At 37.6% G+C, this 16093-nt stretch overlaps 1 protein-coding gene across 1 annotated transcript in view; it reads left to right on the plus strand.

Annotated features, from left to right (window-relative positions):
• The window catches only part of BRIP1 (BRCA1 interacting helicase 1), a 49355-nt gene extending 33626 nt beyond the window's left edge, over window positions 1–15729 (plus strand). The window contains exons 17-20 of the mRNA XM_057378795.1: window positions 8143–8255; window positions 9489–9571; window positions 10757–11074; window positions 11768–15729. Of these exons, the coding sequence (XP_057234778.1) occupies window positions 8143–8255; window positions 9489–9571; window positions 10757–11074; window positions 11768–12594 (1341 nt within the window). The 3' untranslated portion in view covers window positions 12595–15729. The remainder of the gene's footprint in view (window positions 1–8142; window positions 8256–9488; window positions 9572–10756; window positions 11075–11767) is intronic.
• The last annotated feature ends 364 nt before the right edge of the window (window positions 15730–16093 follow it).

Raw genomic sequence — 16093 nt, forward strand, 5'->3', positions numbered from 1 at the left:
AATGCAAGTGATTAACAATTCCCTTGGAATATCCATGAATTACATACTTCWGGGATTGGTTTAAATCACTAAAAAATACTCAGCTTGTACATGAGAAAACACWCGAATGTCTGCTTTTTGGGTTAATAAAAGCCCTCTTAAGCCTCAATTCCATAACCCCTTACTCCTGCACAGAGCTTTGACTTGTGTGAGTAATCCCTTTAATACTCCCAGGACTGTGCACAAGCAGAAGGCTTTGTGCAATTGTACCTTTGGAGACCAATATTTTATGTTGGCAGTTTGATGTTGGCTCATCTCCACTAATATGCCTTGTCTGTGATCAACCTGCTTTCTAAATATGTTTTATGATTTGGAACTCGATTGAATAGCAGCGAGCTGTAATATTAGAGAACATAAATAATGTGACAGTGAGAGATGTCTGATCCCACAGATGTGTTATCTGATGCTAACATACTGTTAATTAACTTCTGTTAGATCGTTTGAAGTGTAGCATTTTGGATCCAGCCATCAATCTTGGGCAAGAAACTCATTGTCAAGCRTGATGAATAATATCCAATTTTAGTTTTTCCATATGTTTGTGCTAAATATATGCCACAAATCCTGGTATTAAATGGTGAACGTTTGGATCCCTTAAGGAACTGCATGCTTTTGTAAGTTATAGTATTTTCTGTGGAGGCTTTCAGGAGAATAATTCAGTTTCACTTCAACATTTTAAGCGTCTTAGGTTCACTGATTTTCACAAAGAGAAGAGTCTAAAACACTTTGTCATTGTTAGGGAGAAATTATTCAGTCTCAGAGTGGACCTGATTATAAACAAAACTGATTGAAGAGAGAAGCCAAACCCCAGATTCTGTGTTATTGAAAAGGGTTTCATATTGCTGAAGAATCAGGTTGCTAAAACAAAATAATATAAAAGAAATGTTCAAGGATTGCTCAAAGCTCTGGTACTCTCAATGGTAGAGTTTGGCTCGAGCAAAGCAGGAAAATTTATTTCAGAGCCAAAAATGACTTCTTTGGCTGTGACCAGGATTTCCTCTGCCCACCTCTGGGACCTGAAAGCAGAGGTAGGAAAATCTGATTTTGGAGCCAAGTGTGACTTGTTTAGTTCAAGTCATAATTTACTGTTCTTACCTCGGGGAGCTGAAAATAAAGCAGCTCACTGCGAAATGTTGATAATGGGCAGCTCTGAAGTGCAGGCACYGAGCTCCCTTTCCCTGAGAGCTTTTCTGCACTTCCACCTTACCAGATGCTTTTGATCCTGCTACAGCAGGGTGAATTCATCCAGGAGAACTTGACCAAAAGACGGCAGAAAATGCAAAAAAATCAAACTCTTTCACATCAGCAGATGTGCGAGGAAAATAAACATGATAAGGCTGAGAGTTCTAAATTTGCCTTTAATGAGAATTRTTTCCCATGGCTGCTATGGGGGGAATATTTCCTTTATTGTTTCCAGTATCATAACTTGTAACACAAAGGAAAACATTAATTAACGTTTTCTGGGTTTTATGTAACTTAATGATACGAAAATTTTGCAGCTTTTTGGCTGAAGTTTCTTCCTCCTTTCTTGAGGGCTAAACAAATTTGGATATTTCTATCATTTCAGAATAATGACATGTTTCAATATTGAATTTCTAGTCTYYGTGGCATTTTTTAAGCCTGTGTGCTTTGYGTCCCTTGAAAAGAAAAAGAATCTKGTGCTACAYAAGTTGTTGSTAAAATAATTAMTTTYTTATTTACTGTGTTCTAGGAAAAGCAAGATTTCTAAGAAAATTSTTGTTATTTTAACATTTAATTGAAATTATTATTATGCTTAACCAGAGTTGAGAAACATCCCTTGCACTGTATTAATATGTGATTTATTAACAACTTTTGCATCACTTAAAGATATATTTTCACTTCTTTATAAAAAAAAAWATGTGCAAACTGGTTCAGAAAATGACATTTTATGGGGAGGTCGTTGTATTATATTTAGTAGAAAATTCCCTGTGAAATTAAGAACTTTTTAGAGATCGAAGACTTTTCATTTATTCTTTATTCAAGTACTGTGAAAAACATTACAAATAGAAAGTGGGGAGCAGAAAACCACTTCTAGAACTTTCAAGGGTGCTGTGGTAGCACTGAGTTACCTCCAAAGCCTTTTGCTTCCTGCTTTCCCCCAAATAACTATGGTTTTAAACAGTCAAAGCCATCCACACTCCTTTTGCATGCAACAGCAATTGTGYTAATTGAGAAAAAACAAATTATTTGAGAGGCTGAATTTGGGGCAGCAGCTGTAAGATCCTGTGGAGTTCAGCTTTTCTGTAGCTGGGAAATGTGAGTTTGGTGTGACAGGTAAGACAAGTGCTGGCATTTCTGTCCTGCTGGTGCCAGGCTAATGTCAATGTGTTGTCCCAGATCACAAAACCATCCCTGAATATCTCCCCAAGTAAAGCCTTCGGATAAATAACCCAGCAAATCAAAACTTCGCCTTCGCCTTGAATAGTTCACTTTTCTGMTCCATACCAAAAATTTTCCAAGTGATTTTCCTGTGTTTATCTTGTCCTTARCAAGTAGTGGTGACCTTTTCGTTTTTCCTTCGCTGTCAGAGTGTGTTGAAAGCTTGGAGAGTGAAGCTCTCACCTTGGGGATTTGTAGGGATGAGTGACACTCACACTCGGCTCGGCCGCCACACGCCGAGCGCAGCCACCACTGGGGGACCTCAAGGGAACCTCCTGGATTTTTTTCACTTCTGCTTCACTGGAAATGGATTGGATTTTCTCTTCAGAGCAGAGTTTTGGTTGCATTAGGTTTTAATCAAGTCTCAAAGCCTACGAGGCTGAGATGAGTGGATGGGCCCRGAGTGAACGTGCTGTGAGATTTGAGATTTGTCAAACCGGAAAAATCCCAGATCCCGACGATGCCTCGTGCTGTAGCTGACAATACTGAAAGTGTTCCGTGTTTGCAACATTACATAAGCTTCCCATCTCTCTCAGACTGGGATTCAGAGTGAGAATCCTGGGAAAGCATTTGGCCATGAAATASCTGCTGAGTTCAGAATGAGAGGAATTGGGTTTTGCACGAAGCAGCAGGTGCTGCTTTGCTGCCCTGGGAGATGGCTCCGGCCTCTTCTGATGGGCAGCACTTTGCCTTTGGCTTGGTTGCCTTTATCTAGAAGTCCTTTCTCATATTTAAACTTTTGGGCTACGGGGAAACAAGCCTGCAGTTATTGGCCACTATTGTGCCATTTTTTCTATTTCAGTAACTTTCTCTAATTTTGATTTTATCTCTACTCACATTGCATTGTTCAGTCCCACAAATACCCAATAACTTTCCCTGTCCCCTGTGAGACTGAGCAAGTCTGAGATCTGGATTGCTTCCTGCTTTTATTCAGTGTTATCCAAGGAAGGCAATTTTTGTAAATTCACGTAGAAATYTTGAAGCAGAAAAGGTCACCTGAACAATTTCTGTGTGACAGCATCGTGCTGATAATTGAGCAGTACAAATCATTGATCATACCTCACTCACAGTTTGGGGCGGTTGCTGTTTTTTAAGGAAATGCAATATTTATCTGTGAAAATAAGTGTTTTATTTGTATCTAATGACCTTATTTAGGTGTATGAGCTCATTAGAATGMCCTTAATAAATGATTGTAATCTACAGAATCTAGTTTGGTAAAATACAGCTAATAAGCTGTATTTTCTCATTCCATATTATTTATGTATTAACACTACACTTGGAATGCTTGGAGCATTGCAAGATCAAATCCTGCTATAATATCTTTTTCCTGAGGGCTAATAAATGGAAATATTGTGTTTTCAACAGCTTTGAGTGGGTCTGTGAGGATGTTTGAAGCTTGTTCTGTGACTCACCAAGCTCTTTACATTTGCATTATTTGTCTTAAACCTCACAGCCCTTGTTACTGCTTTTGAAGTGAGTGAAATGCTGCCCTGGTTAATGCTATTTCTATTGAGGAATTTTCAGATGTAAAAGAAAAGAAATGGGTTTTCATGTCTTAACTTTCCTGCATTTGCAAACTTTTATGGTTCCTTGGCATTCGTCAGGAGGAAAGTAGATGGCAAGCATGGTCCTGAAAAATTCTAATTATTGCTATTTCAGGTGGAAGGGAGACTCTAAGTGGACACATGAGATTTTTAGGACGGGAGATTTGCTTAAAAAACATTTTTATGTCTTTTTTGGGATGGAAGTGGGGAGTGACCACCTGGTATTTTTTCTGCTTGTTTGTTTTAAAGACGTGGGGAATGAGTCGATGTTAAACATRAATGCGTCTTTGAAATTTTTTTTGGATGATGTGAGCAATGGTCTTTGTTTTCATTACTATTTTTCCTCTCATAAAACCAGAGAAACAAGTTAGTGGAACACCAGAGAACATTTCTATCCATTTTCTGGTTTTTCTTTCCATGGAGGAGAATGTTGGGGAGGGAGGRGCACGAGCTGATCCAGGTGTGGAGGTGCCACCTAAACTCGTGTCCRTGCAGTGACACAGGTCCAGCTTTAYTGGTCTTTTCCTGCTGTTTTCCTTTAACTACCAGACAAAACAGGAGGCACTTGGAGATGTCTCCTGTCAAAGAATAGGTCTGACTTGTTAAACAAACAAAAAAAAATCTAAACTGTTACTAATATTTGTTCCTAAAAGCAAAGTTTGTATTTGGTTCAGTAAAGCATTAAAAATACCTCTCAAAACTTTGCCATGTGAAGTAAAAGCGATCACAGTTCATTGTGCTGATTTAAACTGCACAAAATAAACAAAACACCTTCATGTTGTGGTACTGGCAGTGATAAATCAGTCTGCAGGATTCTGATTGATTTTTCTTTAGAAACAATCAGCCCATAATAGATTGGTATTTGTATACCTTGCTGTCAAATGCTGTTTGCTAATTCTGAATAAATCTGCTTTATCCTGGTGTGTTGCTAGAAGGCTGCAGGTCCTGTGTGTGAATTTGCAAGTTATTTTGGGAGTCAAAATCAAAATGTAGTTTTTKAGTTACTCTTCTCAGCTTTGTGCCATGGACTAACTCAAAGTTCATGGTTAACACAATACAAATCAATTTATATATTTATATATCATTTGAATCCTGAATAAGTCTGAGTTTCTTCACGTGAAGGAATGTTACCTCAGGTAACTTATTTTAAAATCTAATRTAACAAATGTCATTTAATGTTTTTGTCATTGGAGAAAAACCTGTATTGCTAATTTYGTTTGAAAAATACACTCGAAATTCCTTTTGAGCTGTAGCACAAACTGCCTCCAAGTATCTTTCCAAGCCTTAAAAAAAAAAAAAAATTGTTCATGGCATTTCTCTTTTTTCGCTGCTATTTCCCAGTTAATATCGCCGAGTGAAAGATGTCGAAGTAATTAAGCATTAAAAGCAGGAGAGGTTTGCAGGTGGAACGTGGGGGGATTGCAGTGAACGTGGCTGTGCCCATGACCTCCCAGACAGATCAAAGCCTAATCTGGGTGACAGCTACAGGATGGCAGAGCTTGCCAGGGGCCCTGCGCTGCTCTCGCTGCAGCTCTTTGTCTGCAAATCCTGCCCGAGAGCTGGGAGGATGTTTTTAAGGATGAACAGGTAAAAGTAAAAGGCTGTCTTTTGACATTTTAACTAATCCCTTCTAGCCCGTGCTTTCCTGCACACGCTGGATATTTGCTAGCAGGAGGCACTGGCTTTTTCACATATGTAACATGTCAGCTTGGATCGGCCCTGGGCTTGACGGGAGGGAARGCAGAGTTTACAATGAAATGGATTCTGAGTGCACTGCCATGACAGGCCCTGGCCTTTTACCTGAGCAGGCTGAGCTCCCAGAGAGGCAGCTGCCATCCTGTGCTGCTCAGACAGCAGCATGTGGTGAGAAAAATTAAAGGCTGGGGTTGGGAACCCTTTCTGATTAAAATTGGAAAGTTGAGAAGATGTGATATGTGCTTAGAGCAAGGGAATAGGGTTAAAAAAACACATTACACACTTAGAGCATGGGAATAGGGTTAAACAAAACCCATTACACACTTAGAGGAATAGGGTTAAACAAACCCATTGCATGCTTAGAGCAAGGAAATAGGGTTAAAAACTCCATTGCACGCTGAGAGGATGGGTATAGGGTTAAACAAAACCCATTACACACTTAAAGCATGGGAATAGGGTTAACAAAACCCATTACACACTTAGAGCATGGGAATAGGGTTAACAAAACTCATTGCATGCTTAGAGGATGGGTATAGGGTTAAACAAAACCCATTGCACACTTAGAGAAATAGGGTTAAACAAAACCCATTACACACTTACAGTATGGGAATAGGGTTAACAAAACCCATTGCATGCTTAGAGGATGGGAATAGGGTTAAAAACCCCCATTACACATTTAGAGCACAAGGGAATAGGGTTAACAAAACCCATTGCACACTTAGAGCAWGGSAATAGGGTTAACAAAGCACATTACACTCTYARAACATGGRAATAGGGTTAACAAAACCCATTGCATGCTTAGAGCAAGGGATTAGGGTTAGAAAAAACCCATTATACACTTAGAGCATGGGAATAGGGTTAAAAAAACCTCATTATACACTTAGAGCAAAGAAATAGGGTTAAAAAAACCCCAAACTCAAGGGGTTTTATATTAAAAAAATGGGTTTTACCTAATTTAATCAATGAAATGTCATTGTTGGTGTGCATACAAGCAATGAACACTTGGTAACACTGACACGCATGAGAAGAATGTGGAATTAATGTATTTTATTGAGATGATTTGACTCGTTTACCTTCTACTGCTACTTCAGTGAGTTTATGCACATATTTAAAAATAATGTGATTTTTTTAAAGCATAAGACACAGGACCAGTTATTCCAATTGTTTGCTGGCAAAGTGAGRGGCTGGTAAACATCCATTTATTCCAAATGGCCAGAATCTTACTGCTAACAAAATCCTTGAAAAAAGGAAATTGTTATAAAACTTACCAGGACTAGAAGGCAAGTGCAAAACATATTCAGGAGTTTATTGTCATTGGTTATGTTTGAAAGGCTTCAGTGAACTTTTCCAACATCATTCCTCATTTCCAGTGGTGAACCTTTTCTTTCTCCAGGTGAYATTTCTGTTTGTAGAAATGCACAGATAAACCCAAGTTCCTTTTTGAGGAATGGTTTTAATGTTCATAAACCATTCAGAAGAAATCATCTTCTCTTTGGAAAATGAAGAAGGGAACCTCACATGCCAGTCAGTAAATTCTGAGTGACTGGAMCAAATATTAAATCTGTGAAATCAAACTGAATTTGCTTTCTGGCTGTAAAGATTGAATTTGTAAATTTGACAGGCAATTTAAAGGGCATAAGTACATAAAATAAAATTTCTTATCCAAATGCAACTTGAAAGTTACCTGTCAGAAGAGGTTAGAAGTCTGCTGTTTTCTCTCCTGAAGCGTGTCCTTTCACTTGTCAGTTTAGAAAGGTTAATACTGTGCAAAAGAGCAACAGAAAGACCCTTTTTGGTGTAGTTTGATGTTTGTTTAAAAAGATAAAATTCAGTCCCCCCTTGCTGAATAATAATAATAATAATAATAATAATAATAATAATAATAACAACAACAACAACAAAACAACAACAACAACAACAACAACAATAATAATAATAATAATAATAATAATAATAATAATAATAATAATAATAATAATAATAGTATCCTGTGCTTTTTAAAAGGGAAACATTTGCTTAACCCTTACTTGGGCAAAGTAGGGTCTGTTCTCAGCACTGGATGGGATAAAGGGAAGGATTTGGTTTGTTTGTGGTGGGTTTATGATAAAGGAAAAGATGAAGAGCTCCAGTGGGTCATTTCCTTTCAGAAGAGCAAATAAAACTGGGGTTTGGAGTCCATCTGCCTGTATCTGGTTTGGGGTTTTTTGCCTGTGTGAACAACTTGTGTCAATACATTTAAATTTTTGAAAAAATTATAATAAATTCAAATAATAAATTTAAATAATTGGAACACATCTAAGAGCAATTTTAGAAGCCTTAATTATTTTATGTGCAAAATGTAGAGTTGAAACACTGTGGCACACTTTATATATTCTCTTATTTAATCAATGTTTGCTTCTTTTCCCCTTTTAGAATATCTCCTTTCAACATCATTAATAAACCCAATGTTTTATGGTTTCTTTTTCAGGTGGAATTAAAGAGGAATTACAATGACCAGCACAAAAGTACCAGAGGCCTTTTATCAGGGAGTCAGTGGTATGAAATTCAAGCTTTTAGAGCTCTCAACCAAGCCCTGGGAAGGTGAGATGAACAGAACTAAAATGATATAAATTTGTGAAATTATTTTTTAGGGAGATCTTTAAGGATTTATTCCCCACTTTAATACAAAGAGGTTGCAGTTTTATTGCTCATAGTCCAGATATAAAGGAAAAAAAAGCATCAGCAGAGACAAACAGTCCTTGAGTTTTAGAGCAAATGAAAATCCTTAGGACTTTTCCAATGCACTAATTGTTCACACTCTCAGTGGGCTCACAACAGTTGTTGATATTTAGCCTACAAGTATTTTTGAAAGGGAGAAATAGCAGTGGGGTTTTTCAGACCTTTGCAAAAGGTCAATTCAATTATCGTGCTCACTGATCTCTTCCCAGATTTAGAAGAAGTGGTATAGCTTCCCTTTCCCAGATGGAAAAATTTCCCCAAATGATATTAACAGGGTGGAATTAATTCATCCTCCTTCAACAAAATTTATCATATAAATAAAGATTAGAACTGTCATCCAGATCTATCATAGGTGCTGTGCATCTGTTGTGGATACACAGAACCACAGATTTATGGATGAGAAATATCAGCTGGAAAACTCTTCTGATTTGAATTAGACATAATGCAAATGTGATGACAAATAAAGGCTTAGAAAGAAAATTGTGACATCAGAAAACATTCATAATATCGAGAAATTAAGCAGAAGTTCTGTCACTGTGAAATAAATTTTAACTTAAATCGAATTTTAGTGACAATTGCTTGTTGTAGAATTTATCATTTAAATTATYTGAACTTAAATTTAAATTATCTGGAAATAAACTTCTATTCTGAAGGAAATAAGGTACAAATTCCTTCTGAAACCATCAGACAAAGCCCTTGCTAAGCTGAGATGTGGGGAAGGATGAGGGGTTATGAGGACTGTCTTGATTAAACCAGAACGTTCCACTGAGCTGGCAGGACGTTCTGTGATATTTACACTGCCCAGGTAGGAGTGAATAACAAACGATGTGGTCTGATTGGCTGTTGAATATTTGTATATTTTAGTTTTGTTTTTTTCTTTTAATATCTCTGTTTTTGTGTAGTAAATTCAACAGCTGWAGGGAAATGAAATCCTGTGACATCCATAACAATTTGTGGTGCATGCAGTAGAAAAGCACTTCCTGTATCATTTTACATATTCCAACTCACTTACTGCAATCTCTGTTTCCTAATTCCCACAGATATTTTCAAGATGTCCCCTAATTGCACATTCACTCTTTTTTCTCTCCCTTTTAGGTGTATAAGGCACAGGAATGACTGGGGGGCTCTTATTTTAGTTGACGACCGCTTCAGGAATAACCCCAATAAATACATAACTGGTAAGGGTTAAAAACCTTTTGGGGAAACTTCCTTGTACTGAAAAATACTGAAACCTCAAATTTACAGAAATGTGGTTGTACAAATACAGGTGAGTAGAAGTCAGAATGAACCACAACCAGGAAACACAAATTGAACTGAATATTCAATATACAAGAGGGTTTCTGATMTTTTATTTTATATTGGGTGGAAATAAAACAAATCCTGTACTTGACTTTATAAAAGAGATAAAAATTAGAAAATAACCTTCTTAGGAATGGATTTTTACCTTTGTTCCTGCCCTTTTTGCAGGGCAGAGCTGAGCTCACCAGTCCATGCTGGGCTTGGTCAGCAGGTGGAGCTCAGCTGCTGCAGTTGAGTCCAGCTCCTTCTCTGATGTGYTTGTACTAAAAATACGTTGAAATTATTGAAGTAAACACAAGTAATTCATGTAGTAACACAGATAATCTSTATGGTCAAGACTTGGTAAGATTCCTTTCTTTAAAATGGGAACTTCACAGAAGAATGAAGTTCTCTGTTGTTGTTGTGGATTTGGGTCTGGTTATTTTTTAAATTGATATTCAAAGAATATTTAAATGCATCAAAAGCACTTTCTAAAATCGCGGCAGTCAGTTTTTACTTCACCCTTGTGTGCTCCAACATCATCTAAACAGCTTTGTCCTCAAGACATCTGCTATTTGAGAATTTTAATATTATTTTGTTAAGAACAGGTTTTATTATATTGTAGCTGTAGAACARTTRTGATTCTTTCTGAGTTATTATTAYTTAACCTGACACAAAGTTGTAAAARGCTTCATTCTATTCCAATTTTTATCAGACCCTGCTAATGTGACAATAAATAGCTRTACTCTGTGCTTTTAAATAATTCATGAGAACAAGCAGAATAAACAGCCAGGCATCAAAGAAATGTAATGGTGTTTATGCAAGGCAGCAGTTCGAACCTAACAAAAAAGACCAGGGAAAAGGTAAAGAAGGATATTTTTAATTTTGCTTCTCAGAATGCTGCCCTGGCACAAATCAAGTTCCCATCCCTGGAAAGGAGGAATTGTTGCAGTTTCATGAACAAATCCTTGAAAYCCTTGAGGCTGTATCTACACAGAAATATTTGCACTCTTAGGGTTCTGTTTGCTGATGTGAAATCTGGTAGAGATGCTGTGATTTTAGTAAGTTATTTYTTTCCCCCTTAGGATTATCCAAGTGGATCCGTCAGCAGATCCAGCACCACGGAAGTTTYGGGAGCGCTCTGAAATCCCTGCACGCCTTTGCTGCCAGGAACCAGAGGGGTGGGGATGGATCCTYCGAGCCTGGCAGCCAATTCCCTGCACATTTCAGCGACCTGTCACAAGGCTCTCAACCAGAGGCAGCCTTTCCTCTGTCACCAGATGTTTCTGCTAAAAGTCAGGAGCACAATTTGGGCTCAGAAGTGAATTTTACTGCAGCCATCAGCTCAGTTCATCCCACAGCATGGAATGGGCCAAGTAACAGCATGGCAAGAGTGGAACAAAGTATGTTCCTTCCCACTGGCCATTTCAAATGTGGAGTTGCATCTTTTTGGGAAGAAACAAATGTTTTTTAAAATTGCAGAAGTGCTATAGTGGAAAATGATAATTATTCACAAATGTGGATGAGCTGTGCTCAACAGACTGAAATTAATTCTYGTTCCATCTGGTTGTCTTAAAACAGTAATGTTTGATAAGTTTGTAGCACAACCAAAAACGTTTTCATTTTCATTTCTTTTTCCATTGAACACTGTAAAGATAATTTCAAGTATATCTGAAACACATCAAGATGAGCATTATTGCATGTTTAGTGCTCTGGTTTGAACCACATCTGTTATTTGGACATTGCTGTGAGACACCTTCCGTGTGTTCTCTATCTCCAGCTTCAAAAAAAATCCATTCCTAAATTTTAGGAAAGCTTATGATTCCATTTCAAGCAAAAAAAGATAGGAGCACAATAATAGAAAATTAAAAATTTCAAATCCAGTCATGCTAACTTTACATATGCCTGTTAATCTATTCATTTAATTAAGACAATTCATGTGCAAGGATAGTTGTAACATCTGGGCTTTTGTTTGTGTTATTGTTTTTAATGAGTATTGTAAAATCACTGTAAACCYTCTAAAACAGGGGTAATTTGGATGTGCTAAATGTGCTGTAAATCAGATACAACTCATTGTGTTTTGTGATTTTTCACAGGTGATCAGAAAGTTGATGTAAAGAGCCATTCTCACCATGAAAAACAAAGAAGAAAACAAAGGAGCTCCACCCCCAAAGTGTCAGCAATTAAAGTAGAGACAGAAAAAATGAATGATTGGACCAATGCTGATACTGTGGAAGAGAATTGTGTTGAACCACCGACTTCAACTCCTGTAGCCAAGAGGTGCAGGGCCAGAGCAAGCAGCAAACTGGAGGATGTGGATGGGCCTGGTGAACTTATTGATCATTTCAATCAATGCCAATCATCATTAACTGCAGAACATAAACCGAGTGGACCTGAATCATGCTTGGAAAGTGCTCATTTTTCAGTTCAGAATGCTGAAGGACATCCTGAGAAGCTCCAGCTCCCAGCTGAGCCYTGCAGGGAGTTCCCTTCAGCATCAGGGAGAGCTGAGGCTTCACCATTAACTGTGGCAGAGGCTGAGGATGAGGATGAGAGCATTTACTTCACCCCAGAGCTCTATGATGATGCAGAAGCAGAAGAACTAAAAACTGACCCCCCAGTTCCAGCCTGTGATACCACTGGGATTTGGGTGGAATGTGGGAATTCCACAATCCCTGATGATCATTTTGCCATCAACACCTCAGAAACGCTGAGTGTGACTGAACAAACTGGGGCTGCCAGGAGAAATCCCCATGGAATCATGGAAAATGAGAGGAGCAGGGACAGTGAGGTGGCAKCTGCAGCAGGAGCAGAGCAGGGAGGATCTCAGGGGATGGACACCTCTAAAAGGAAAATCAGCCTTTCCAGATCCCGAAATAAAGGTGTGTCATCCTCTCTGCTGGGCACTGGTGRCACCTGGTGACAGTGTCTGTGGGCACCATGGTGGGCAGCCCTTCCAGCACCACTAAAATGATATAAATTTGTGAAATTATTTTTTAGGGAGATCTTTAAGGATTTATTCCCCACTTTAATACAAAGAGRTTGCAGTTTTATTGCTCATAGTCCAGATATAAAGGGAAAAAAAGCATCAGCAGAGGCAAACAGCCACAGCTTCCCTGTCCTCATGGAACAAAAACTGCCCTCAGGCTCCATTTCTCATGATGTTTTTAGGTTTTTCACTGGCAGAGTTTGCAATGTGCTGTTTTCTGTAGAAATAATGAAGATTCTTCATCCTGACTTCATGGCTAAAGGACATCATGTCTGGGAATTCTAAACAGAAATCTAAATAGGCTCTGATATGGAATTATTGGTTTATCTGTTACAGATTTAATTAATTCACCATTAAATACATTCAAATAATTGTGTTATTCCTCTGAAAGCAAAACACTCCTATAACCAAATGGTAGTTTTCTGCATTTGTTAGATTTGTTTTTTTTAATAAAACASTATTTTTGTAGATCAAGTCATAGATTGACCCTAAAAACCAAAACAGGTGTCTTCTGCAGTACTTTGAATCTTTCCAATTTCTTACATCATGATGTCCAGCAGCAGCTGTGCACATTTTGGTATTTGTTGAAGGTGAGAGGCTTCCCCAGGAATCTTTGTTTGATTTCTGTAAAAGCTGAGGTTTCTTTTCTCCTTTTGTGAGAGGATCTGATTTCTGTAGGTTGGATTCTGTGTGTATTGATGTCAAAACCTCATTTGTATGTCCTACAARCACATTTTGCATGCAACATAAAAAATGTCAATTGTACACAAAGATCTTTGAATCTTTCCCAGTCTATTTTTTGGCAGTATTTTAAAAGTTTCTTTCATTTATTTTAATCAAAACAGCCAGGATTTTTTCTGTAATAAAAAATACTGACTTTTCAAGAAAAAATTGTTCATTGCCATCCTCCATTAAGATGAAGATGCAGGATTTTTACAATCTAAAGATTGGTTCATCTTTTTGTTTGACAGTAGAAATGAAATTATTAACTGGTTATTTTCCATTGAAGTTCATCTAAATAACATTTTGAATCCATCTCTACAGATCTGTGAACGTGCTAATATCGATAGGATTTAAATTGTGCCCTTTCTTTAAACATAAATTCATAATTCTTCATAAATGCACCTTTATGAAATTGGATGCTCTGCAAGAATCACAAGAACACTGTTCGATTTCTTTAACTTGCAGTTTTTGACATAAGGCATTTAGTTCAATTTTTGCAATATTGATGATCAGATTTCCTTGGTTTAGGTTTCCTGGATTTCACTGGGTTTGATTTAGTTGATATGGCAGAAACTGCAGTATTGAAAGCATCTGATACATCTGAAGGCAAATATCTTTAATTTCTGTTGAAGCAGTGAAGAGCTGCCCTGGCAGCTGGGGCAGCCCCATTCCCCAGAATCCTTTAGCTGATCCTCAAGAGTCTTGAATGACTTAGTTTTCCTAAAGCAAATCTTCTGCACCAAACCATTTTTTGTGTTTTTATCTAAACAGATAASAGAAATCACTTAAGCTTTGGGACTTGTCTGCTCATCCAGCGGCCCACGGCCTCTTCTTTGTCTTTCAGAAGATTTGTCTGTCTTTAAATCCATAACATTGGAAAGAAAAGAAGAAAATCCATCTCCCTTTCCTTATCTGGAGCAGATTGTTCCTTTCTTGATCTCATGTTGCATCTTCCTTTGAGCAGAAATCCTTTAAGGCCTGCTTTGTATCAAACACTTCACACTAATTTACACCACCTACATTTTATATCAAATTAACCATTACTTCTAAAAGATGTGTTGAAAGCTCAGCATTTGCTACTGTGTTTTCTTGAAACATCAGCATTTGCTACTGYGTTTTCTTGAAAAATTTCTGTCCTCTAAAAACTCAAATCCTGAGCAGTGCTCAGGACAGCAGGTGGGTAAAACTCCTTTGTGTTACTGCTGGGTTTGGGTTGTTTCTTTTGGTGTAAATTCATTTTTAATTTATCTTTATATCTAATAATTGTGGGTTTTATCATGTTAGAGGTAAGAAAGTTCTTTATAAGTAATAAATTTACTCCTAGGATGAAATGCTGCCCAGCCTGTAGAGAAAAGGGAAGTGAAGTYGATATACTGAATTTCCAAGAATTATTCATTTAGATGTATCACATCTATCAAGGCTAAAATATTGAAAATTATTCTCCTACTTAYTAGTAGCTTGGTGTAATCTCTGCTGCCTAAAATAGTAACAAAATCTTGAATTTATTTAAGGAYTGAAAGTTCAGAGGAGATGCAGGAGAAGGAAAGCTGCCCTTAGGCAAAGTGGCTCCTCCCGAGAGAGAAAGGTACCACATCCATGGATTCCAGTTCTGAGTGGCTGCTGYTGAGTGTTGAGGTGCAAGGGAATTAAGAATGATTTGTTATATCATTTTTTAAGTGAAAGAATAGAATGAAATARTTTCTCCCTGATCTGCAGATCTSTGATTTACACTCTCAATAGATACCTTTGTTCCTCATGGGAAGCACAAAGGCACCAACCCTCCCAGGCTCCTTTGCAAAATCCCCAACAAATCCTTAGCCTGCAGTTTTATAGACTATAAAATACCTCATATTTTATATGACAGAGTTCCTATTTAAGTGAGATTAAGCATTTTTAGAAGCATATTTTAATTATTAATTACTGATAAACATTAACTCAGATTCCTTTGAGTATTTCAAGTSCTGTATTTCTCTGAAGCAATTTTGATAGATTTTATCTGATTTRTATATAAATACTTCAATCTGCATCGTTGCTATATGCAAATTTACATGCATTTGTGCATTGCTCTGTTAGAAGGAAACACACAACCAGCCTTGCAAGAAAGGAATTTATTGTGTTGTCTGTGGAGCTGAAATCCTGCCCAGAGCAGAGGGTAAGATCAATTGTTTTATTGGGAATGGTGGGATTTCTCATCCATCCTTTTACTTTCCCAGTTTGGGATGCTGGAGGGCTATTTTAGAATAATGGGTGCATTTCTGCACTGGATTTGGTTTCTAGATAAATGAGTTCTCAGAACTGCACCAGAGACCTGCAGGAAGCCTTTTTCAGGGAGTTGTCACAATAACAATTGTATTTAATATAATAATAATAATAATAATTTTTTTTTTAATTTTTCTTTTTTTTTTTTCCTGGCAGTTTTCTTGATCCAGTGGTGCTGCCACCCTGACACATTTAGCCACAATTGGCATCTGATATTTGAGATTTAACTGAMGACAGCTCCTCCTGCCATTATGGGGGACTGGAAGGAATTATTTGGAGCATAGTGGCCCATTCATTGGGCTGTGTTCCTTCCCAGGATTAGGTGTTAATTTGCTACCAGTTGCTGTGAGAAGTTCGGTAATATCTTGGCACAGAAACTCAGTGAATCCACTGCATGTTTTTTGCATGGAACTAYCAAAAGTCTGGCTGAAAAGCCAGATGATTTCACTGC

This window comes from Malurus melanocephalus, unplaced genomic scaffold, assembly GCF_030028575.1.
Source record: "Malurus melanocephalus ecotype Western Australia unplaced genomic scaffold, MMel_1.1 scaffold_376, whole genome shotgun sequence".
NCBI lineage: Eukaryota > Metazoa > Chordata > Aves > Passeriformes > Maluridae > Malurus > Malurus melanocephalus.